This window comes from Parus major, chromosome 8 (genome assembly GCF_001522545.3).
Source record: "Parus major isolate Abel chromosome 8, Parus_major1.1, whole genome shotgun sequence".
In the NCBI taxonomy this organism is placed as follows: domain Eukaryota; kingdom Metazoa; phylum Chordata; class Aves; order Passeriformes; family Paridae; genus Parus; species Parus major.
Window position 1 is genome coordinate 7,217,880 of NC_031777.1, and position 26,094 is coordinate 7,243,973.

General features: G+C 39.7%; 1 protein-coding gene across 6 annotated transcripts; it reads left to right on the forward strand.

Moving 5' to 3' along the window:
* The first annotated feature begins 54 nt into the window (after nt 1-54).
* Nucleotides 55-26,006, forward strand: RO60 (Ro60, Y RNA binding protein). Of its 6 annotated transcripts, XM_033516489.1 has the most exons (10): nt 7,599-9,627; nt 10,324-10,544; nt 10,812-10,958; nt 12,220-12,357; nt 14,079-14,195; nt 14,964-15,077; nt 15,494-15,640; nt 16,536-16,618; nt 16,698-16,805; nt 19,668-26,006. In XM_033516489.1, exons 1-10 carry the CDS (start codon nt 9,048-9,050, stop codon nt 19,792-19,794), a joined length of 1,782 nt encoding a protein of 593 aa, XP_033372380.1. In that variant the 5' UTR covers nt 7,599-9,047; the 3' UTR covers nt 19,795-26,006. The 6 variants fall into 6 exon arrangements, 5 of the variants coding, with proteins under 5 accessions (XP_015491182.1, XP_015491181.1, XP_033372380.1 ...); XM_015635696.3 differs by adding an exon at nt 55-266 and having other exon boundaries at nt 9,026-9,627; nt 16,536-26,006; XM_015635695.3 differs by adding an exon at nt 55-266 and having other exon boundaries at nt 9,029-9,627; nt 16,536-26,006.
* The last annotated feature ends 88 nt before the right edge of the window (nt 26,007-26,094 follow it).

Here is a 26,094-nt window from a genome sequence, read left to right on the forward strand (position 1 = left end):
ATGCGGCGAGGAGCGGGGTGGGGTCCAAATACGGTTCCATCCGGGCACCGCTTAGGGGGCGCGGCCCCATCCGGGTCCCGGCAATGCTGTCGGGGCGCGGCGGGCGGGGCTGGAGCGGCAGACGCGGATCTCTGGCGGTCGGAGTGGGACGGCCCTGCCCGCCCCCCGTGTCTGGAGCGGCCCGGCTGCCGCTCGGTGTCCCCGGTGCCTCCCCTGCCCATCGCCCCGCGGCCCCTGGCAGCCCCGCCCGGGCCGTGGCCTCGCAGGCAAGTGACGCTTCCCGGGCTGCAGGAGGAGTGGGGTGCGGGGTCCCTTGCACCACCCCAGGGGGGCCGCAGGGATGCTTGGGGAATGCGGAGAGGCCGGAGGGGCAGCTCCGGATAGCACCTGGGCCTGAGGGGCCCGCGGGGTGTTCCTGGGTATGTCTCTGGTGTTACGCGGCTTCCCCGTCACGCGTATTTATCGTCTTTATGCAGACTGACAGCTGCGATCGCAGCTCTTCTGGTATCCGCTTTAGGCGCTTCTATCTCCTAATTCTGTGCTATGTCAGCTAAGCTACTTTTGCCCCCCAGTTAGTAAATTTTTTTTAGGCAGACAGGCTCTTGCAAATTCTGCAGTAGAAATGTGTGGGCTGTTATGTGATTCGTATAGTTGGATACCTGCTGTGTTGCTGTCGTGTATCACTCCATTGCTGATTTGGGAAGTGGTCTCTTGGCATCCTAGTTGACATAGAGGTGCTTATTTTCTGAAGTATAAGAAATGTCTTGTCAGAGCTAATCTGTAGCATAGGCCTGTTTTGTTACAGCCATAGCTCAATGTGATGGTTGTGGTTTCTCTGCTCAGTTAACTAGAAGGCATTCCTTATAGTCTTCAGTTTAATGCTTATACAGAATTTAGATAGCAGAGAAGGGAAATACAGTTGTCGTAGATTGAAATATATATGGTTTTGAAATATTTGAAGGCAACTTGAAATGTCTTTAAAACGTTAATGCTTTTTTTGTCATAAAAGATCTGACTTTTTCTAAGTTTAATTCCATGGGATTTCACAAAAAGGTTTGATTAGTTGTTAATGTAGCAGTTAAACTTAAGAACTTAAATTAGAAACTAGTTCTGTTAAAGCTTTGTACTTTATTTGTTTTTTTAATCCATCTATGAAACTTGTCAGACATTTTATTTCTTAGGAAAGCTAGGGCAAGTTGGAATAGTCATCAAAATTAATGGATGTCAACTTAAGGAACCGAATCATGCTATAGTACAGCAACATAAAGATATTGACTACTAGTAGACGTGTAACTGGTGTATAGACTGTTCCAGAGCAACCAAAGTCATATTTTATGTATAAATTTATATTGCAGTTGAAATATAGTGGGTTTTCTCTTTCATTAATAATGATGAACAGCTATGGGGTTTAGTTTAGTAATTTTTTGTTATAAAACTCCCAGTCTGGGACTTTTAAGTCTGGGAATTGCTGTTTGCATTCCTGTAGCTCAGAAATTGAAAATGCTTGTGGAGCTAGAATATTGTTGATAAATCCTCCACAGGTGTTTTAAATTCAAGTTCCCTGCTGCAGCTCAGCAGGTGAAGAGAACACTTATAGTAGAGCATACATTAAATGAGCATTTGTGTTTATCTACCTATTAGGGTGAAAGTTGTCTCTGTACAAGTGTTAAATGAAAAAATAAACTTGAGGTCTGGGCAGAGGAGAGGGACGGGTCCAAGGGAGTGAACAGCTTTAGGAACTTGTGAGCCTGAGATGTAATACAGGGTTAAAACAGTGCTCAACTGTGAATAAGTGCTTTTCCAATAGCTGTTGGTGAAGTGTAAATCTGATACTTTTGCTGTGACTGTTTGGTAGTGAGATTTGCGGTTTGCATCAGCTATTGTGTATTTTAAAGGTAATTTTTAAAATACAGATCTATTTTCAAGAATTTACAATTTGTGTTAGACAGTTGCTGGAAATTGTAACAGAATCTGGGATTGTAGCTTATAGCACATTCCTAAGAAAACAAACTAAGGAGCTAAGCATCAGAAAAACTATTTGCAACTATCTTTTCTATTTTGGATTTGTGTCAGAAGCGTGTGGATGCTGGCATATACCTCCTTCCAGTGTTGCAAGTCCATGAATACCCTGGTCTGTACAAAAGTAAAATAAAAATTATCCATTGTTAATGGATAAGAGTTTTCTCATTTGTTTCATTCCAGTGTAGTGATATTTATTATAGTAGGGGTATGAAAGTTACAGCAAGAAGTAATTCTCAGTATTTTATATACATGGAGAACTTGTTGTCTGTTATAAATGCAAAGGCAAATATTGATTTATAAATGAAAAGAAAGATTTATTAATGAACAACGGAAAGCAACAATGATAAAATACCACAATAAAAATAGTCAGCGCAGCGCTGGGTGGACAGGGTCTACACCAAAGGTATAGGTTTCCCAAATCCACGTCTGAGGGTTTCCAGGCTTGGGTTTTTATAGAGATTTTATGTCCTTGGGCTAAAATTCCAAGCAGGTTCCATTCACCAAGTGTCCCTGATTGTCCAGAGAATGGATTTCCTGGCATGGAATAATAGAGTCAACTGGGGTTTGGGCAGAGTCTCCTCATATGCAAAGGAGACTCTATATGTATTTCAACTGGTTTCATCAAGGCAGGGTAGTGGAATCCGGGCCGGCCCAGATGAGTATCTGAGCAGTGTTCTTCTCTTTTGTCATTTTTGATTGCTCCTTCCTCTCCCGGTCTGACAGGTGGGGTGTTCAGGTCCGGTGTTGATTGTCTTTTTTGGAGTCTGTCTCTTTGCAACTTGATTGCTCCCTACAGAAATCTGTAGGGCGTCGCTTGGGTCCGGAGGTTGGTGATTCTCTGAGCCAGTTCTATTGTGTCCTTGATGGCCCTCATCTTGTCAGTTTTATCTGAGTAGATGGGTTTCTCCGGAGTTCGTTATCTTGGTTGCTGGTGGCAATCTGTCCTTTTCCAACAAGGGGGTTTTTTCTGACCAGACCCGGAGCGGGGGGGGTTTTTTTTACATTTTATATTACACTTTATTACAAACATATTTCTTTTATATCTTTCCGAATTTTTAATCCATGCAATAATTTATCACATTGTCCATGGGTGATCCTTTATGCTTCCCATCTTATTTTCCCTCTAAGATAGTGGTGTTTCTCAGTATCTTTCATATACTCTTCTTTTCCTGATAAATAAATGGAAGCTTACTGTTATTTCACGATTTTTTGTTTAGATCTTCTGTGTTCAATATGAAACTTTACTGACGGTTTAATGAAATGAGCTAATGGAACAGTATTGAAGTAAAATGTATTTAGACGTGAAAAAGTCCTGATATGGTATTCATGCATGGGGAATACCACTCTTCTTATTTTCAGTGTATTTGCATGCTTCAGATGTCAGGGGAAAAGTCAGTTCAACCATGATCTGTATTTAAATAGGTTTGGCAGAAAACATGGTTAGAACAAATAATTTTAGCTGAGCACTGATATTCTAAATAATACAATGAAAGTTATTTCTTAGTTAATTTTCAATAAAACCTGCTTTCTTAAACCAGATGTCAGCATAAGGCTTTTATTTTTTATGATTTTATCAGTTTGTAGAATGTGATGGGAGCACTGATGATTGTTGTTTAATTCTGGGCACAGATTAGTGCAGATATTCAAAAACAGGGGAAAGGTGCATTTCTAGTTGCTTGTAGGAAAAGGGAAATTCTTCTGTCAAAGAAGTAGTGTAGTAGGTTGGCATTGAAGAAAAAAGTGAGAAATATCCATGGAAGTGACTCCTCTGAGACAGGCTGCTGGGAGTTTCTTCTCTGCTTGAGATCAGGCCAATAGCTAGCCAGTTTTGAGACTGACAGCATTTTGGACCACTGGAAAGTAAGATCACCTTTGTGAATACCACCTTTTAAACCCAAACCTGGGAAATGCTTGTCTCTTTACTTCCAACCTTGAAAAGTATCAGAGCTGTAGTGTGGCTGGCCTGTTCCACCGCCTACCTGGCCTTTGCAGCCTGGGTGGGGGGAGGAGGCCAGGCCGGACTCCCAACAGCTCCTGGGCAGGGGATGGAGACTGAAGGGATTTCCCTGACCCTGGGCTGGGCTCTGCCATGGCCCCCGGCTCTGGGGTGGGGCAGGCCACAGCTGCTGACATCTCGCCCCCATGACTCGAACAGAGGGCTCCAGACCAAAAAAGCAGCAGGAAAACAATCTGCTGCCTTCCAGCACTGCCAAGCTGAAATCCAACACCATGAATCCCTGGCCTCAGTTTAGGCCAGATTTTAACCCTTTCACTACCTAATGAGACCTGCAGACTTAATCCCCTTTCCAGAGAGAAGAAAGCAGGAGCGATCAACATGTAAAGAGACAACATCAAGTATCAAAGTCAATAAGAAAAGAGTCAAGCCTCAGATAGAAAGAGAATGAGGAGATGCTTTAATAAACTGAAATATTATTTTAGTAGAGCCATAGGGATGGACAATAATGTTCGGAAAAACTCATTTAACTCATAAAAACGTATTGGGGAAAATGAACTATTCAAAGTGTAAATCAGAGCAAAAGTATCCCTTGAATGAAGCTAAACAGATGGTGAAGTAGCTGTGATCCCATGAGATGCTTGAACACAGAGAGAAGTGAGAGTTGAAGACCCTTTGCCCCAGGGAGAAAAGGAGAAAACCTCTGTTCCCAAAGATGATCATAGAAGAAAATGAAAAGAACCTTTGCCTTTGAATAACTCATCCTTAAAAGAATGCCCCTTGAGTTCATAGCCCATGAGCACAACTCAAGAGTGGTGTGAAAATGGGAAGAAAGCATGTTGGCAGAATTTTTTCCAGGTGGCTGCCAGGCATGTGTAGTGGTTTAGATTTGCCAATTTCATTTCCTGACCAATGCACCAAATAAAAGTCATGGTTTTAAAGCAGTAACTAAAAAATCACTAGAAAACTTACTTATTTCTTGCTGTGAGTTATGGATTAGAACAAGAGCAAAACAGGCTTAAAACTTAAAAGGAATAAAGAAAGTTTATTAACAAAACCTATAAGAATAAGAAAACCAGAATAAAACTTCCAGAAAACCCTTTTCTCCCCCACTACCCAACCATTCTCTTGTTCACATGACAACATAGAGACAAAAAACTTTGGTGTTTAAAACAGTCCCAATTTCTGCTAGAGTCTTTTCATCAGTCTTTGTAGAGAAACAGAAGGTTTTTTTCCGCTAATCTATGGAGTTTTTCACAAGAAAACTATTTTTCTTCATAGCTTTCTACTTCTCTGATGCCAGCTGCCAAAAAAATCTGTCATCAGTTGTCTCCTCCCATTTCACATCAATCTGAGGTGTGTTATGGGCCATGAGTCTAGGGATGTCATTTTTAAGGATGAGTTATTCAAAGGCAAAAGTTCTCTTCATTTGTCTCTGTGAGCCTCTCTGGAAACAGAAGTTTTCTCTTTGCCTCTACAATGGCCCTAAATCTTCAACTATTACTTCTCCCCCCCTCTGTTCCAGCACCTCACTGTATCACAATTACTCCACCTTTTGCTCAAAATCCAGACTTTGAATGCTCCATTCCTCCCAATATACTCTGTCATGAATTAAAGGAATTTTTTTTTCAGAACACTATTGTCCATCTCCATAGCTTTAACAGAAAAATATTTCAGCTTATTAAAGCATCTCCTTATTCTCTTTTTCCCATCTAAAACTTAATTATTTTCTTCACTGTCTTTGATGGTTTTATGATGTCTTCTTTATGTCGATTATCCCTCACTCTCTCTCTTCCCCTCTCTCTGGGAAAAAGGAGTAATCTGTAAGTCTCATCCAAGTAGTAAAAGAGTTAAAGTCTTGGAAAGCTGCAGGTGTTCATGGTGTCAGGTTTCAGTTCAGCAGCAGAAACTGCAGACTGAGTCAGGCCGGCTGGCTCCCTTTCTCCCCACCCCACCGCCCCCCCCCACCCCCTTTCCCCTGCCCTTTGCGGCCTCGTCCGGCCTGGAGGTGCGGGGGAAGAGGCCGAGACGGAGTTCTTTTTCCTCGTCAGACCCCGGAAACCAAAGAGAACAAGAGACCCCTGGCTTTACATCTTAAGGTGGTGTTCACAAGTTGATCTCACTTCTCAATGGTTAAAACCGCCATGAATTCTCAAAAATGACCAATAATTGGTCAGAAGAAAAAACTCCCATCAGCCTCTGACAGTTTCAACTTCCCTAGCTCCCAAAGCTATCTTAAAGGTAAAGTCACCCCAGGACAGCATGACAACGAAAAGCCACAAGGAAACTCTTTTTCTTGTAGAAAACTCTCCATGGAATGACAAGAGAAAACTCCTCTCTCTACATAGACTGCTGAAAAGGCTATTGTATAGTTAGTACTGCTTTAGCATCCCAGGTTTTGTCTCTACAGTGTCAGCTGGGAAAAGAAAAAAAGTTAGGTGGAGGTAGGAAAAGTTTCTGGAAGTTTTATTCTTCTTTCTTATTCTTGTAGTTTTACTAATAAACTTTCTTTATTCCTTTTAAGTTTTAAGCTTGTTTTGCCCTTCTCCTAATCCATATCTCACAGCAAAAGATAAATAAGTACCGTGGTGATTCTAGCTAGAGCTAAAACCCACACCATTATTTGTTGCATTGGCTGGGAAACACAAATTGGCAAATCTAAACTACTACAAGTAGGGAAGTTGTTTGTAAATCAGAGTGTTACTTACTGAAACTAAGGGAAAAATATCCGTCTACATTAGTGACATTTGTGCTAGCTTATCCTGTTAAGTGGAACAAAATGGCTTTTATTTGTCTTCACTATCTGAACAGGCAAAAAAAGTCAAAAGTAGATACCTGCAATCCTTGAAAATTTTTAATGGATTTCTTGGAAATGTCATTTGTGTTCTCAGACTTTAGTCTCTGTGTTTTAAGATTTATATTGCAGTTTGTTGATTATTGGTTTTTGCCTTTTTGGTTTTCAGTAGGAGCTCTTGGTGCTATTTAGTCTCATTTTATTGTTTGGTGAGAACTGAGTAAACTAAATTTATTGTTGTGATATTAATGTTTTGGAGGTAGTGGTGATGAGGAATTTTCATACCCTTATCCTGCTAATTTATTTTCACCTGCCCAATTTTGCTTAACTTCAAATGTAAAGCAGTACAGAATCTGTTATGTCTCTGTTTTCTTTGATCTCACTTGGAACAGCAGATTATTTGAGCCTGTAGCAAAGATAATTTGTTCTTTAGCTACTCAGTTGTTAAAAAGCTGTTGTCTAAGCCTCACTGAAACCTACTATATATAAACTCTCACAAAGTCTTCCAACTAAACAGTTTTTCTGTATCTTGGTTCTTCGTTTATCTTTGTTTTTCTTCAGTTGGTCAGTATTAGCAATCCTTAAGCAAAATAGAGGAGTGCAATATCTGAATTTTGAGCCATTTAGTCTGCAATATAAAAACCTAAGTGTCTTGGTTTGAAAAGACAGGTGTCTGCTAAGGACGGTAGAAATGTCCCTTGAAATGGAAATAATGTGAACTACCCCCCTCACACTCACAAATTATTATAATCTTGAAATCAAGAGGCTCTCAGGCAAAGATATGGGAATAGGAATAACAGTTCTTTACTAGGAAAACTAAAATAAAACTGCAGTAGTACAGAAAAGAAAACCAACAAAAAAACAACCCATTGAGAGAGTCAGAATACAACCTGACGCCCTTTTAGCCAGTTTGTTGGTAGCAGTCCAGTTAAATGATGGCTGCAGTCCTCCTGGAGTGACAGATGTGGTGGCTCTGTTGAAGTAATGATCCCCTAGAAGGGCATAGTTTTCCTCTGAAGGTCCAGTGGTGATGTAGATGGGTACAGTCTCCCGCCTCTGGGAATTCAGTGGAGAAAGGCTGCTATGGTGTTCTGAGTCTCCAGAGATAAACATGTATAGATGCTTGGCTCCTCCCCCTCAGTGGAGCATCTCACAATGGGATGATGTAATTTCATCAGTCATGTAATGAGACTCAATGGCCCATTAACAGAAGATATCCCTCTTGGGGGAGGATGGGTTGTGGAAGAGATAAAGAAAACTGCCCCACCTGGTTTCAATAGATAGTAATAGAATAGAACTTTTGGTTACATCTTGCATTGCAACCCAAGACACTAAAAGTGGTGTAATATATTAGTGGCAAAAGGCAATAACACCTGATGGTTTTTGTCTGACGCTTATTGGGGTTAAGTAGTTTCTGAGTTGGTTTTAAAGAAATAAGTTAGTTGCTATTATAAGTCAGAGATTTTTTTGTGTCTTTTCCCCTAAGTGAGATGTGTTATTGCACACTTGGAGTACCCTATGTTATAAGCGTAATAGCAAAATAAGGTTAATATAAAAAGCAATTTATTATAAAACAATTCCAATCATAAGCAACGAGAGAAGAAAACACAATAAATAAATCAGCGCAGCGCCGGGTGGACAGGGATCTGCACCCAGAGGTACAGATTTTCCCAAATCCACGAAGGAGGGATTGCAGTCCAGGGTTTTTATAAGGATTTTCGTATCCTGAGGCAAAACCTGGAGTGGGCAGCGTCCAACGAAGAGTCTAGATGTGCGGTTGAATAGATTTCCCTGATCCTTCGAGCTGAGTCAATAGTCAACTGGGCAGAGTCTTTTCACATGCGAATGGTTCTGGGTGTCTTCTGATTGCATCTTTTGGTTGGACTCGCGGGGTGGAGTATCCAGGTCGGGTTCGAAGCAGATGACTATCTCAGCCCGGCTACTCTCATTGTCTGGCTTGATTGCCTGTGTCCTGCTCTTTATCTCGGGCTGATAAGCGTCGCCATGGATCGTTACCGCCTGACTCGGGAAGGAATCTTTAGATCATACTACATTTTATATCTTTACATTATTATAAATATAACATATATTTCTTTATTCTCCTTCACAAATTTTTATCCAATGCCACATTTATCACACCTATGATTAAATTTGTGAAAGAAAACTTAAGATTACTAGTTTTATAGAGAATATGTATATACTTTGCTAAAAAAGTAGTCAACTGTAATTCTTAATAAAATGTGTTATTCTTCCAGCAGACCCCTGGAAGTCTAAAGGATGGAGGTAGAGGAGAGCCAAGCGCAGTCCCTGAATGAGATGCCAGAGCCCAGCTGTGCTAGCGGTGCCAGCTGGCACCTCACTGACACCACTCGGCTGCAGCACTTCCTGTGCTTTGGGTCCGAGGGCAGCACTTATCATGTCAAGGAGCAGAAGCTGGGCTTTGAAAATGCAGAAGCTTTGCTAAGGCTGATTGAAGAGGGCAGAGGCTGCGAAGTTGTTGAAGAAATAAAAGCATTTAGTCAAGAGGGCAGAGCAGCAAAACAGGAACCCCTGCTCTTTGCCCTTGCAGTTTGCTCACAGTGTTCTGATGCTAAAACAAAACAAGCAGCATTTAAAGCTGTCCCTGAGGTGTGTTGCATACCAACCCATCTCTTTACTTTCATCCAGTTTAAAAAAGATCTGAAGGAGGGCATGAAATGTGGCATGTGGGGCCGTGCTTTGAGGAAAGCTGTTGCAGATTGGTACAATGGAAAAAATGGCATGGCTCTTGCTTTAGCAGTTACAAAAAATAAGCAAAGAAGTGGTTGGTCTCATAAAGATCTTCTGAGATTGTCCCACCTAAAACCTGCCAGTGAAGGTAATAAATTTTTATTTACCTGAAAATACTGTGTATTAACACCTTTATGATTACTATGAAAGTATTTTGGAAACCCAAGTGCCACTGTAGATGAATTCTTAGTGAGGATATCCTGTAAATTGCATGTTAAAAATGTGGATGTTCATATCAAAATCACACATGTTTATCTTCAAGGTAAGCAGGGTTTGTTCCTTCTTCCATATGCCAACAGAAGATAAAATAACAGAACTCTCTAATTTTCTTCCTGCTTGCTTACAAATGATGAAATAACACTTTTTTGTTATGTGGGAAGATCTGTTGATTTAAAATCTAAGAATAATAGAATGGTTTGGGTTGGGAGGGACCATGATGATCCAGTGCCAACCCCTCTGCCATGGGCAGGGACACCTTCCACTAGCCCAGGCTGCTCAGAGCTCCATCCAGCCTGGCCTTGAACGTGTCCAGGGATGGGGCATCCGCAGCGTCTCTGGGCAATGTAGCAAATACATAAAGCTCCTTACTTATAAGGAGATTAATACAGTAATTAAAAGTGCCACTCTAAATTGTGTGTGGCTGACCTTTTCAGTAGGTGTGTGGCACATCTAAGAATAAAACCTGCTATTTGCATGATATCATTCTATCATTTGCATGATAGAATGATAAATGCCAGTATATAGATGGTAATCCTGCTTGAGAAATGGTTTTCTTTTTCATCAGGAATTGCAATAGTCACTAAGTATATTACCAAGGGGTGGAAAGATGTTGAAGAAGCTTATAAACAGAAAGCAGTTTCTGCTGAGACTGAAAAACTCTTGAAGTATCTGGAGGCTGTGGAGAAAGTAAAACACACAAAAGATGAATTGGAAATTATTCATTTGATAGAGGAATATGGTCTAGTTAGAGAGCATCTCCTAACAAACCATCTGAAATCCAAAGAGGTAGGTAAACTTTCTTAGTTGGATTCTCCATAGAAGTATGAATTCTCCATAGAGTAATGCTGTTCAGACTCTTAAGTCTAGATTTCTTTTAAAAAAAAGCCCTTACACTGTTTTTCACATTGTTTACCCAAATAGTTAATTTAAAATGATTAAGATATCAATATAATTTGTATATTTATTTGAAAGTACACTTATTCAATGTACAGATGCTAGTTCTTGTACTTTGAAAATCTCATCTTTCTGTGTTTCCCTTCTCTTTCATCATAGGTCTGGAAGGCATTACTCAAGGAGATGCCTATATCTGTATTATTGAGAAATTTAGGAAAGCTGGCAGCAAATTCAGTGCTTGAACCACGAGGTTCAGAAGTGGCAATAGTGTGTGAAAAACTGAGAAATGAGAAGCTGCTAAAAAAGGTAAGAACTTTATAATCAATGCCAGCCTTGGTAGATTTTAATTTTTATGTTTAGTTTATTCTGTTTTAAAACTGCAGTTTAATGCCTACAACTTTATTTTAAAACTTGTGTTTATAATTTCACATTTGATGCCCCACCTGCATTCTGAAACATTCTGATAAAATAGGTATGTTAGCAGGTATTGGATCTTATCTTAAATGAGGGCTGTGTCAAACTTTGTGAATTGAGTTCATCAATTTCTTCTGAGTCTTTTAATTTTTAAGTGAGTTAAGAAGATAGCAAAGCAGCTGAGGGAAAAAACAAGGTGGTCAAGGAGACTTTCCTCTTTTTTGATTGTTTTATTGTCCATCAAGGTGGTAGGAAAGTAAGAAGGAAAAGGGGGTTCCCCAAAGAGAGAATAAAATATCGAGGGCTTTAGTTATAGGTAGACAGGACGAGTGTCTTGAGCAGCAGTTTTGTGAGCTGGGAAGATTGAAATCAGGACACTTAAATTCTTCAGCACCAGAGCTGAATTGTGCACAACAACAGAAGTCCTTTTTTCCCCGTCCTACTGCAATTGCTTTTCTCTGGTTTCTTCCTTAATCATACACAGGTACTGGAGAGGGGAGAGCAAAGATCATGGTGCAATACCTTGATGAAAGATAGACAATGGACAGGCATTCAGATTTACTGAGTTTTTATGCTGGCAGTGATTAAGAACGGAAACACCTTTTTCAGATAAAGATAACAAAATGTTGATAAGGTTATATAAATTAAGTTTATATATGGAAAGAAAAAAAAAATTATTTGAAGTGTTCTATAGCATGAGAAAAATTAATTCTCTGTTCCAAAAATAATTTCTTGTCCAGTGTTACTGTATCTTGTATAAAGCTAGTTTTAAGTTGGTTCTTTTCCTTGCTCATCTCCTTTCTCTTCAGCTGGGCAGGGACTTTCTTTTACTGTAAGCCTGTGATAGAAAATAGCAGTAGACAATCATAGAGCTGCAAAATTTTACCAGTATTCTGGTGACGGCATCCCATTTGGTGTTAGTTAGAGGATTCTTGAGAGGGAGTGAGGTCTCCATTAGCAGTAACCCACAAGTATCCGTTCATCCAACACCTCTATAAAAACTTAATGAACTCTTTAGATTTTACAAATTTAAAGCAACCATATACCAAACCTGAGATTTTTTTGTAGTAGGAACTTATTTTCACATTTAGTTTGTTAGTTTTTTTTAAGGAGATTAAATTTGCATACCCTTATTTTTGATTTCTGTCTGTAGGGTAGAATACATCCCTTTCATATTTTGGTTGCATTAGAAACCTATAAAGCTGGACATGGACACAGAGGGAAGCTTTGGTGGCGTCCTGATGAAGACATTTTAGAAGCCTTAGATGCCTCATTTTACAAAGCTTTCAAGGTAATAATATGTAGTGGTTTAGGTTCGCCAATTTGAGTTTTCTGGGCAATGCACCAAAAAATGTGGTGGGTTTTAGTGGTGGCTAAAATCACCAGGGCACTTACTCATTTCATGCTGTGAGATATGGATTAGGAGAAGGGAAAAACAGGCTTAAAATTTAAAAGGAATAATGAAACTTTATTAACAAGACTACAAGAATAAGAAGTATCAGAATACAACCTGCAGAATACCTTTCCTCCCCCTAACCAACTCTTTCCTTTCCCAACTCACCACATAGAGACAAAACCTGGGATGGTAAACCAGTACCAACTATACTTTAGTATATACTTTAGTATAGTCTTTCATCAGTTCTTGTAGGGAGAGGAGTTTTCTCTGGTCATGCCATGGAGACTTCTCCACAAGAAACAGTTTTCTCGTGGCTTTTCATTTCCATGAATAGCAGCCACCCGGGCAAAAATTCTGCATCATGACATTCCTTCCATTTCACAGTCCTCCTAGAGGTGTGTCCATGGGCCATGAACTCATGGGGTAATACTTTAAGGATGAGTTACTCAAAGGCAAAGGTTCTCTTCATCTGTCTCTGTGATCGTCTCTAGAAACAGAGGTTTTCTTCTTCTCTCCCTGAGGGCAAAGGGTCTTCATCAGCTCTCATCTCTCTCTCTGTTCAAGTGTCTCATAGGGTCACAGCTACTCCAACATCTGCTTGGCTTCATCAATGGATGCCTTCTGCTCAGATCTGTAGCTTGAATACTTTATCCCCCCATGCTCTCATGAATTAAAGGGGATATTTCTGTATATCATTGTCCATATACATGGCCCTACCAAAAGGACATTTTAACCCCATTTGGCACCTCCTCATCCCTCTTCCATCTGAGGCTTGACTTCTTCTTTTACTGACCTTGATGTTTCATGTTGTCTTTCTACGTGTCATTATTCCCTTTCCTCTCCCTGGACAGAGGATTGAGGTTTGCAGGTCTCAGCTGTTTAGTGAAATGATTAAATCTCGCCCAGTGCCACAGCAGTCATGGTGTTGGATTTCAGGCTGCACTGTGCGCCTCCCTCGGCCTGGCAGCCACTGCAGGGTGGAGAGAGGAGGGGGGGCCTTGGCCTGGAGTCATTGGTGCAGGCTGGAGGCTGGAGCGGGGGGGGCGGGGCGGGGGGTTTGTGTCAGTGAAATGTCAGCAGCTTTGGCCCAGCCCCAGCCTCAGGCTGGGGCCTGCAGCCTCTGTCCCCCTGCCTGGGAGCTGCTGGGGTCCAGTCTGGCCCTTGCACAGGCCGTGGGGGAGCAGGACTGGCCTCAGCGCAGCTCCACCCCCTTCTGGGTCTGGAAGCAAAGAGGGACAGCTCCCAGGCTTGTGGTTTTTAAAATTTAGATCATCACAAAGGCGGATCTAATTTCTAAATGGTGCAAAATGTTGTCAGTTCTAAGAGCTAACCAGCTACTGGCTTGTCTCAGGTACAGAGGAAGCTCCCAGCAGCTGCTCTCAAAGAAATCACTTCCATGGGTGGTTCTTACTTCTTTCCCTAAATGTCAGTTAATGTCAATCTACCACATGATAGTTCTCCAATTCGTTAAGCTTTTTAAGAGTTCTGTGTTTTGTGAAATCTTATCAAGAACAGGTCCTGGGGTAGGTAACAATTCTGAAACTTTGGCAACAGAAGAAGAAATTTAATATATAAATTATGTGTACCTGTTATATTTTTGTCTTTTATTCTTTCAGACATTGGAACCAACAGGAAAACGCTTTGTAATTGCAGTTGATGTCAGTGGATCAATGACACAAAAGGTCTTGGGCAGTGTGCTCAATGCCAGCACAGTTGCAGCAGTAATGTGTATGGTGAGGCTTTCAGTGTATTTTATTTATAATTGTTTTCAGCTTGCATTGCTTTTTTGATGCAAAGGTGCTCTAAAGCCTGGTTAGAAATCAAGAGGAATCTTACATATAATATTTTTTGGGTACAGAAAGTGTGACCTTGTGCCTCATTGCTGAAAGCTACTAGCAAATATTCAGAAACATCAGTTTGAAGAAGTTGGTTTCTGTTGTAAATCAAAGTCATCAGGTTAGCTTTTTCACTTATCTTAGCCATAATAAAATGACTTACTATAAGGAAAAAAAATATAGCTTTATCTTACACATTTTAATTTTTTCAGAAGCATTCATAGAAAAGTACAGATTAGATTAAGAAATATTGGGATAATTCTTAGATGTCTATTTAGTTATCAATGTGGACTTTTTTTGCAATCACTTTCCCCTCAGTTTAATATTTTAAAGCTTCTTGTGCTGTATTCTTTTATTGCAGAGGAGTTGAACTTTTGCTGGCCCTTAAAAATGGTCAAGGTTTTATGTCAGAAGGGAGAGAAGAAAAATGGAAGTATCTTTAGTTACAGTAATTAGAGCAGTTGTTCAGCTTTTTTTGCGGTGTTTATTTGCAGTAATATTACAGAATATTTGAAGTGTAGAGTGAACTATTACTGTTTATGAGGAACCATGGTGACTTAAGTACAAAAGCATATATCATGCTGTGTGTTAGTAGGGAATGGCTCAGTTGAGACATGAAACTTCAGAGTAGTGTAACTGAATTATTTTTGTCTCCCTCTTTCACAGGTTGTAGCACGGACTGAGAAGGATTCCCAAATTGTTGCCTTTTCACACGAAATTGTCCCTTGTCCAGTGACAGCTGACATGACCTTGCCTCAAGTTTTAGTGAAAATGTATGAAGTATGTAAAAAAAAAAAAAAAAAAAAAAAAAGTCTCAGCAGTTACACTGTATCTTCATTGTAATAAACTGGTTTTTTTTGGTTAATCTGTATCTCTCTAGTGCAAGATTGGATTTTTTTGTTGCATTTTATTTAGAGAAGGCCCAGAAAATGTTATTTTATTTTCTGGATATTAGACACTGGAATTTAGAATGGTTGTGCTAGGTCACAATGAGTTGGCTTGAAAAGAATCTTAAAAAAAAGTTCAAACAAAAAACCCCTGGACAAACTTAGATAAAATGACCAAGTTTAACAAAAAATCCTTTTTGCGTAGTAACACACGATAAAACATGAAGCTTGCATCAAAAGTAATTTTTCCATGGTTTGTTAATTTCTGTATTAATGTGTTCCCTGTATATTTATTTTTTTCTCTATAAGATTCCAGTGGGTACCACTGATTGTTCCCTTCCAATGATATGGGCTCAAAAAACTCAGACGCCTGCCGATGTCTTCATTGTATTTACTGATAATGAGACCTTTGCTGGGAGTACTCCTCCTGCAGTGGCCCTTACAGAGTACAGAGAGGTAAATATGCTTCTGACTGTTTATGGTTAATTAATACTGTACAAAGTACCAGCTCTTTTGGAGGTTGGACTGGTTGTGGCTTTCTTCACTAAATCCTTACATATTGTTAAAAACTTATAAATACTGCAGTTAGGCAGAATTAGTGCACATATTTGCACTGATTCTACGTATTTAAAACCACCAAATTGCTAAAAGAAATTGTAATTGCCTGCCCTGCACCGTGTGCTGCAATGTCCATGAAATTTTTTTAGTCAGGGACTGTATGAATTTCTACATCCTGTATATAATTGATTGAATAAGTTTTTATAGTTGTTACAGAATGGAGTTTGACTCTCAGAGCTAAATTCAACTTCGATGTCTGCAGTAGATGTCAAAAAGTTTCAATGAAGTAATGAAGACAAGTGTCAAGAGGATGAGGTGGCAGTATCTTGTGAAGAAAGCCCATTGTGTTTTAAATGGACTGCTCTAAGTTGTATAGCTTCATAATTTTACAGTAGATCAAAGAAAAATACCTTCTCCAAACACATTGCTATTGGAAACCCTTATTTATTCAGCAAACAATCCTTTATGCTTTAAAGAAACTATTTTTAAACTACCAAAAATAAGTTTGTCAGGCATGAGTGTATGAACTTTATTATCATTACATAGTTTCCACCCAGTTGAAATGAGTACCAAAAATCTTTAATTTGGTTTCCTTTGTTGAGGTTAGCTGCCATTCAAGTATTGACAGGCATTCTGCAGTTCCCATTCTGGCATTCCTCACTTCTGTCAGCACAGCTCTTAAGACGGTGGCTTACACAAGCGAGATTTGGCCCTCTGGCATATTTAAGTTACTTCATATATGAACCTGTTTTACTCTATATGTGTTTTCTGATATTTTTTTCTCTCCTTCTAGAAAATGGGTATTCCTGCTAAGCTGGTTGTTTGTGGAATGACCTCCCGTGGTTTTACGATTGCGGGCACGGATGACAGAGGCATGTTGGATATCTGTGGCTTCGATACAGGAGCTTTGGATGTCATTCGAAACTTCACTTTGGATTTGATTTAAGTTTTTCAGGCATCTGCTCTTCCCAGTGGGTCCATTGCTGGCAACAGACTTCACTCTGGGAACTCCCAGCCAAATATACTTTATTAGTTTATGGCATATTGTATACATATCAGAATGTTACAGGAGGTGGTGGCACTTCAAGTATTTCTGACTAGAGCTTCTCACTAAGGTGTTTGTAAGATTGAACAGAACTTCAGTCTCATGCAAATCTAACAGATTCAGAGAAACTCAGCACTTGCATGTCTGGTCTCATACTGTCAGTAGTAGCCAGTCATCCCCTGCCACTGGAGGTGGCAGCCACATGTCACCACTGTCATCCTGGGACTTTGCGCCATACAGCAACACAGTGCACATTTGGATACTCATGGTAAGGGCTGGCAGTGCAGTCACATCACCCTTCAGAATCCTGCAGCACAGCTTGCAGCCCTGCTCCATGCCCCTTTAGAACGGCATCTCCACTCCTCAGCCACCTTCCTTGTATCCAGCACACTCATTTTCCCAAGGCAGCTGGTTTCTTCCTATACACACACTCAAAACTCCAATTGGACTTAATTCCCTGACCAGCCTGTGCTCTATGTGAGGTGGAACACCAAAGAGTGTCATCTCTTGTGTGGTATCCACAGTAACTGTGCTCTGAGTCTACAGGCCAGCAACAGCCAGTCTGGATCTGTCCCAGGGGGTAAACAGGACCCTCTGTTGTGATGGGATGATGGCAGGACCACAGTGTACTTAACAAACTCTTGGTCCCTGAGCTTCATCAAAATCTTCCTGGCTAGGAACACATGAATTATCCCATCCCTGTTGTCCTCAAGCTCCACAGCACCCACTGCCTTGAGGAGAAGGGTGGCTTTGCCTGGGCCCAAAGAACACACCATCACAGCAAACACGTTGTGTCAGCATGCTGGACCCTGCTTTTGCTCTTCACCAGTGCTGGAATTAGCCCAGACCCCAGCTTGGCCACATCCAGTTCCTCAGCAGGGTAGGTGAAGAGGGCCACATTATTGTCCAGCTCCTCACAGACTTTGGAGTTCTTGTGCTACAGGTACCCCCTGCTGCAGCAGCAGGCCCTGCTCGGGCACCTGCTGAGGACATGCTCTCTTCATCAGCCACAGGAGCAGGGGGTTGTATTACAGGATGTCCAGCTCCTTGTCCCCAAGGACTTCAGCAGCAGCAGTGATCAGCAGTGCCAGAAAGCAGGTGGGTCACCTCCAGGGCCCTGAGCACCACCTTGGAGTCAAAGAGGGTGTAGGGCAAGCTGAGGAGCCCCAGAAGCCAGGCTTCGGCCTTTTAGGATTCATTCAAGCCTGAATGAAAAGGGGTCCAGGAAAGCTGGACATTCTTGAAGGATCTTAAAGATGCAGGAGCAGGCTGTCCCCATGTGCTGGAAGATGAGTCAGTGGGGAAGAAGACTGGCCCGGTTGAGCAGGGAGTCACTAGAACTCAGGAAAAAAAGACCTTTAGGAAAAAAGGTGGGGTGTTCTTGAGGACTAGAAGTATGTTAGATTATGCAGAAAGGTTAAAAAAGTGAAACCTGAGCTAGAAATTAATTTGGCCACTGCCGTAATAGATAATAAAAAGTGTTTTTACAAATACATCAGCTACAAAAGGAAGGTCAAGGGGAGAATCTCCATCCTTTAAAGCACATGAGGGAAAGCATTGCCACAAAGGATGAGAAAAATGCTGATGTACAAAGAAGGCATTCTTTGCCTCAGTCTTTAATAGTCAGACCAGTTGTCCTTAGGAAGACAGAGACAAGGAACAAAATGAAGTCCATGTAATTCAGGAGGGAACAGTGACCTACTGCTCCACTTATATGTTCAAAAGTCTGTGAGGTTGGATGGAATCCACCCAAGCCACTCTCCACAATTTATCATCAATCCTGGCTAACCAGGGAGGTCTCAAGACGACTGGAGGTTGGCCACTGTGGCACCCATTGAGCAGAAGGGCCAGAATCAGGATCCAGAAAACCACAGGCATGTCAGCCTGACCTTGATGCCAGGGAAGGTTATGGAACAGATCATCTTGATCACACAAGCATATGCAGGACAGCGAGGGATCAGACCCAGCCAGCATGGCTTTATGAAAGGCAGGTTCTGCCTGATCAACCTGATCTTCTATGAATGGTGACCTCCCTAGTGGATGAGGTAAAGGCTGTGGATGTGGTCTGCCTGGACTTCAGTAAGGCCTTGGACACTGTTTCTCATAGCATTCTCCTGGAGAAGCTAGGAGCCTATGGCTTGGACAGGTGCACTGTTTGCTGGGTGAAAAACTGGCTGGATGGGTGGTTCCAGAGAGTGGTGGTGACTGAGTAACATCCTGCTGCTGGCTGGTCACCAGTGGTGTTTTCCAGGGCTCACTGTTGGGGCCAGTCCTGCTGAGTTCCTTTATGGCTGATCTGGACAATGGGATCAAGGGCACCTTCAGTTAGTTAGCAGATGACACCAGGTTGAGCCAAAGAGTTGATCTGCTGGATGGCAAGAAGGCTCTGCAGAGGGATCTGGACAGACTGGATCCATGGGGCCAATTGTGTGGGGTTCAACAAAGCCAAGTGCTGGGTCCTGCCTTTGGGTCACAACAAACCCATGTAATGCTTCAGGCTGGGGCAGACTGGCTGGAAAGCTGCCCAGTGGAAAAGGACCTGGGGATGCTGGTCAGAGTGGGTGAATAAGAGCTAGCTATGCCCAGGTGGGCAAGAAGGCCAAAGGGCATCCTGGCTTGGATCGGAAAGAGTGTCAACAGGACTAGAGAAGAGATTGTTCCTCTGTACTTGGCACTGCTGAGCCTCACCCTCAAATCCTGTTTGCAGCCAAGCATTGGAAAAGGCTGCCCAGGGAAGTGGCAGAATCATCATCACTGGAAGTGCTCCAAAACCATGTGGATCTTGTGGGACATGGCTCAGTGGTGGGCCTGGCATTGTTGCGTTGATGACTGGACTTGATCTTAAGAGCTCTTTTTCAACCCTCATGATTTTGTGATTCATTACCTTTTTGTAAAGGGAAAACAAGAAAAGCAGATGAGGAATCTCTTGTACTTTTTCTGTTGCACACAATTTAAAATAACAGTGAGAAGTTTGGTAAAAGTGGTTACAGGGTTATATAGTATATAACTTAATTTCATTTATAGTAGGTCATAAATATGGAGATATTTTTAATTTCCCCCATTTCTGTGGAATGCTTATCTGCAAGAATAAATTCATTAATTACTTTTAGCATGGGGCTGGAAACAAGTGGGCTTAGAATTTTTAAAAATGCCAATTTAAGAGCAACTTCATTGAGAGGGACTTTTCTTTGGGCTTTTTTAAATCTTTGTATTTTATTTGTTACTAACGTTCAATGGTTTCCATGATTACAGTTAAAATCTACAAATGAAGTTTTTTCTGGTATGTATTGAGACCATGTGACTGTGATACAGTGTAAAAGTCACCCAGGGACATTTTATACTGATATAACTGAAAGTGCAAGACTTTATGCTAACCTTTTTCTCTCTGGATTATCATCTGGGATTTCAGGAGGAAATAGCTCTAGATAAATTGAGGGGCAGTTTCTGCACAGTACCATTTCAGAAGCACTAGTTTAGAATTAAAACACTTTCCAGGAAATTCTAAAAACTGTTTTTAGTAGATAAGGACCTTGGAAATGACTAGGATGTCACATTCAGTCCTTGTCACGACTTCAAGAAGCATTAGCACACCTTCAGTGAGCAAGATCAACATGTGCATGTTTGTCTTGGCCTGCTCACAAAAGCTGAGTGGGAATACCAGAAACAAAAAGTTACATTTTTTTTCCAAAAGTATGTATACAATGACGCAGAAACAAATCTTCCTAACAGGAGAGTATTTAATTTTTTTAAATCTTTTCATAGATTAGTGTTACTTCTGTTTTCATAAATTAATTCAATCTAACATATTTCAAAACTACCTCCAGTTTATAGTGACCAATTCTTAAAAACTTTAATGAACTGTATAGTTGCCTCCTTCATATTCACAAAATCTTGTTTAGGAAGTGATTGAAACTGGATTCTTTATTTTTAATTTTTTATTTTTAGTCTGATAGTAAGAGTGTGACAAGAAGACAGTGAATATTCTACCACTTTGGAACAGAAATTGATAGCAATTTGTGTGTATATGTATTTAGTTGTGTGTTTTCTATATGTGTGTATGGGGGGAAGTTAAAAGATCTCTTTAGTAGATCAGTCATAAAAGATTTAAAAGGTTTTTAGTGATGCTTTTAGGACTTCCTCTAAAACATATGTATTTCAGCCTCTTTTATTCTGACTATTTTAAACAGTGAATTTGATGGTAATTCGAAAATAATTATGATTTATAAAAATATCATGTTTACCCATAGTGGTAAATTACATGTAAGACCATATTTTTCTGCATAAAACCCAAGCTTTTAAATGTAAAATTGAAGTTCCTACTATACTTTTGGTACGTGTAACACTTTTCATTATGCCTCATTCCTATTGATTATAAATTCAAAGCTTGCATTCTGTAGCCAGGATATCTCTTTTGGTGCTAAAATAGGATGTTACATGTTACTGAGGGTATTCTGCTACTTACGCTCTCCCTTAATGCATAATCAATCCAGTGAGGGAAGCCTTTCCTTATATAAAACAGGGCTTAAAGAACTGCTGGGTAGAGTGTTGCCTTTCAGCCAACATGAAAGTCACTACTGAATTATCACTACTCTCACAAAACAGCTGTGACAGAATGCTTGGAGGACACAGGACTGCTAGCAGCTCCTCAGGTGAGTTCTAGAACAAGCCAAGTGCTCCTGCAAAAGCTAAAACATAGCACTTTTGGGTTTGTAAAAAGAAAATCAGCCATTTCTCATGAAAAATTGTGTATAATTTTTAGCGTCTAAACAAAACACCATGAATATGGGGAGTAAACTCATTTGCTCAATATGTGTTAATAATTATTTCAAGTAAATGCACTGATGTTTTGGGGTTGGGTTTGGGTTTGGTAGTAATGCATTTTAAATAACACAGTAGTCAAACATCTGATTAGGTGTTCTAAGCTAATGTTGTCAAAAATAACTGATGAGTATCTTTTGCAAGTACTTTTTCTTATTTGGAGTAGTATTTGTGAAGTAATAGGAAATATTTTGGACTAAATATAAAATGAAAACTTAAAACCGGTGTTTCAAGTAACTTTCAAGTAAATTTATTGCATATAAAAATTAAGAATAGTTACTAACAGATTGAGTGTATGGTTATAGTGGTGTTGCATCTTTGGAAGCACTCCAGAATGCAATTCCTTTAAACTGAGTGTGGAAGTAAGGATGAACTCTTCAGTAGGACTGATAGAAATTGTAGATCCCTGTATCTGTTGGCACTGGAATAGCTGTGACCAATGCTAAGAGTTAGTCATCCCTGCTGGGGTACAGAATATGCTCCTAAACATTTATGGCATTTCTGGACTAAAAACCTTGTCAGTAGTTTATGTGATGTAAAACCAGCACTTACAAGGCCACGTTGCCATCTGCTCCTCTTACACAGAGAGGGGAAACTGAAGTCGATGCTGACAGCTGTAATGTTAAAATATGTGGACCTTTGTTTCTGGGGGTCTGTTTTTGGTTTTGTTATTCTCTTTTAGTAAGGGGCATTGAAGAATGATGCTGCATATTCCTTGTCCATAGACTGGATCTTGTTTATCCGCCCATACACTGAATTTTAGGAGACAGCATGACTCATTTGCCATAACATGCATTTGTCTTCCTTCTAGTCCTTAGTTACTAAACTGGTAATTTCTAAAACCACATCTAGACTTGTAAAGAGGCAATAATAACTGTAATGCTTCAAACATAATTAAAAAAGTGAGCTAAGACAAAATTGCTAAGCTTAAGCTTTACCCCTTGACAGTTCTGGAGCATTAGACTATGGTGTTGAAGACTGTAATGTTCAGGCACTTTGTCTTTAAAGAAGAAGAAAAGCATGTTGTGGCTGGAAACACAGCAGAAATGAAACATTCTTCTGTAAGGAATGAACATCAGAGATCAGGTTTTTTCATGGAAGGGACACAGTGGAGAGGGCAGGAGACTTGAGTTTTTTAAAATAATGCAGTGAGCACATCATCACTGTGTAATAAATTCAATAATGACATAAATAATTTTGCCAAGAAATAGAATTTCATGTCTGGAATTTTAGACCTGGATCAAGGAGTAGGAGAGTTTAGGAGTTTGTAGTGTTAGATTGCAGTCCTCTGTGTTTCAAAAAAGAAGTCTAAAGGTAGGTGTAGTTCTGAGGTCAGCAGGGTCAGTCTAAATGCCCACTGTGTGAGGGCTGCTAATAACTGGCACTAAAATACCTTCCTGCTTTAACACCACTCTTAAACCTGTTCATTCAACGTAAGTCTTAAGGGGGTTTATGTTGGTCTTTTACATTGCTGTTGTTAACTGGTGCCCATAAATGGGTGTGGCTTTAAAAGGCTGTTCAACAGTTCTTGGCTTAAAAACACACCAGCAGTTTGGGAAATGTGTTTTTATTAAAATGTTGCTGTCTGTAAAAACACTATGAAAATATTTGTCTGCATTTCAAATACTGCTTAACCCTGTCCCAGTCTCACAGGCACCATAACAGAAGCTTTAGTTTTGGTTCCATTTGTTTCTTCTTTTGCTGTACCCTTTTCTCTGTTGGTGTTGGGGTTTTTTCTCCTTTTCCATCTTGTCACCTCAGGCCTATACTTGAATCTTTTTTCACAAGCTCTCATCCATTCCTTTTTTATTTTTTGCCTCTGTTCTTATGTCTTCTTGCTATCTTGCTTGTCTTGCTGTCACTGAGTGTAGTTCCCTGCACCAGAAGTGATGGCATATTTAACATTTTTAGTAATTAATATTTTTTTTTCTGTTAATTATATAAATCTCTTACAAAACATCTAATTTGCTGTATCTGACAGATTTTTGGAAAAAACTCTATGTAAAAATCAGTGACAAAAGTATACTTTATTACAAAAAATCCAACATCTGCCTGTGAATAGCTTTATATGAAAAAAGTAGCCTCTTAAAATTTGCTTTTCAAATTGGCTTTCCAAATGTAAAGCTTTTTTTTTTTAGAATTAGTTGAGTGATTTCAAAATTTTCATTCTTTTAAACAGTATCAAGCTGCTGTCATGCAGAATTAGGAAAACATTTAAATTAATATTCTGGACAAACAGGCAGCTTCTCTGCAGTATTGACAAGATAAAGTCTTCAAAGAATAGACTATAGAAGTAAACCTAAGTAAAGAATCATTTGTCTTCTGGTTTTAATCCTTTTCTTCAGTTTCTGTGAAATCCCACCATTTTCTAGGTTTATTTTGCTGTCTGCAGTGGTTTAGAGTGCTCAGATACGCTGTAAGCAGCTGTTCTAATGACTTTCTTGCTGGAATGGTAGAGATTTAATCTTACCATGACACAATGGAGTGTACAAATGGCTGAGCTAGAGTTCTGGGGAAAAGGTAAAACACTGACCAGGACACTGTTTTATGGATATGCTGCTCTGAGGGAAATCATAAAAGATTAGCTAATTTCAGCAGAAGGTATGGTGTCTTTAAATATGTGTGCTTGCATTGCTGGATTTATGATTTTGATACTGTAAATCATGGCTTCTTTAGGTATTTCTATATTCTGAATTTAAGTTTATATATATATGCGCATATATATATATATTTATATATATATATATATATATATGGTATGTTGAGAACTTTCACAAATGCTTCATTAACAAATAGTGAATATGAATTGTTGTTTACCTAATGTTACCAACTTGAGACTTAAGCACAACTAGTTACAAATAATATGTCTTTTCATTTTCCTGTAAAAGTGTAGTTCTACTTTTAAAAATAATTCTGTATTTAAAAAGCAACACATGGGCACATTCATAGCTCTGTGTGCTTCATTAAATAACTCAGTGTTTGTTTTCAGCTTCTGTTTCTTAGAAGCGTGGGATTTAAGATGGATGAGCAGGTATCCAGATTTTCTAGTGGATATATTTTAGTATTTAGATCCCAGGACAAGCATATTTTAAGATAAACAGCTTTGTCGTGGAGACAATGCTGGGGGGAAGAAAAAAGGAAACTTTTAATTACTATTCTTGAGGTTCTTCATTTTGGTTGGTTTTTTTTTTTCCCTAGAGTAGAACCACACTTTAACTGCCATATCATGTTTAATTAACTTAAGCGTAACATGGCTTTGTACCATCCAGTAACGAAGGCACTGTCTTGCTACTTTCTGTGAAATTGTACACAATGAAAGAACTGTTAGGATGGTGAGCCTTAATGTGGTTAAAAAGAAATAAAATTAACCCTTTGGGTGCCTTAAGCTAGACACTATTTAATGATGGGGCACTCACATCTGCAGGCACACAGCTTGTTTCAACAGCTGCAAGAGAATTTGCCTTAAGTGACAATGCCCTGGGATTTCCAGAACTTGGAATTCAGAGGGTTATTTTAGACTACTGGCTAAATAAACAAGCCTCTAAACAGGGAACAAAATGAAAAGGTGTTTGAAAAATTCCTTTGCATACTGTTGTTATTATTTTTACATGATGGGTTTATCAGATTTGGGGACAAAATTATTGTTAAGCTTCTGGTAAAAACATCACTGGCTGAAGAATTCTACACAGAGAAAAAGGATACTTGGTATTCTTATATGACTGTATGTACAAAATAAATTGCTTTATTAAGTGTAAATTCAGAGAGAGATGCAGATTTGTGTGTTTACCTTGATGACTGTGTCCTAGCACCATACAGTAAACTGCAATACTTAAAATGAAACAAGGTCAGTGTGTTGAATTAGCTGATTACATATTAAAGATGTACCATGCAGACAACTGTATACTAAAGACTTTCTACAAATGATGCAGTTTATATTTAGTTCAAACCTGCATCACAAAAACAAAGCTGTTGAGTTTAAATTATACTCTTTTCATCCTAGTTAGCTGGAATTAAAGATTGATGGCTTTTTCCCTTGAGGGGGAAAAAGTAGTTTAGGTACATGGAATACTGAAAGCAATGGAAATAATAGGAGTCTTAATTCACAAAAAGTGAGTAAAAAATTGACTAATGTTTTTATTCCAATATGTGAACCTTTAGTTGTGTAATGGTCCCTTTAACTGAAGAATGGAATATAATTTTCTAATTGCATATGAACTTCTTTAAAATAACCAAGAGTCTTGGCATTACCTGGTCTGGCTTTGGATGTACATTGTACTGAAAATATGGAATTTTAGTAATTTCTTTTAGACATAAAACTGAAAGTTAAAACGGCTAGTAAACTGCATTCTGACTGTAGAATTTAAGTACTAAATAAACTCTATGCATATTAGACCCACTTCATTTGGTCTTATGTTTCATGCTATTGTTGGCTTGGTTGTACTGTAGTCTGCAGTGGCAGTTGAGTGCCTGTTCCCCCTGGAAGGACAAT

What these genes read in the sequence shown, in the direction of transcription:
- RO60 (XM_033516489.1), top strand. Translation starts at nt 9,048, where the DNA reads ATGGAGGTAGAGGAGAGCCAAGCGCAGTCCCTGAATGAGATGCCAGAG. An exon ending in CATTTTACAAAGCTTTCAAG is followed by an intron (nt 12,358 to 14,078) that starts GTAATAATATGT and finishes TTATTCTTTCAG; the next exon opens with ACATTGGAACCAACAGGAAA. An exon ending in ATTGTATACATATCAGAATG is followed by an intron (nt 16,806 to 19,667) that starts TTACAGGAGGTG and finishes TTTTGTGATTCA; the next exon opens with TTACCTTTTTGTAAAGGGAA.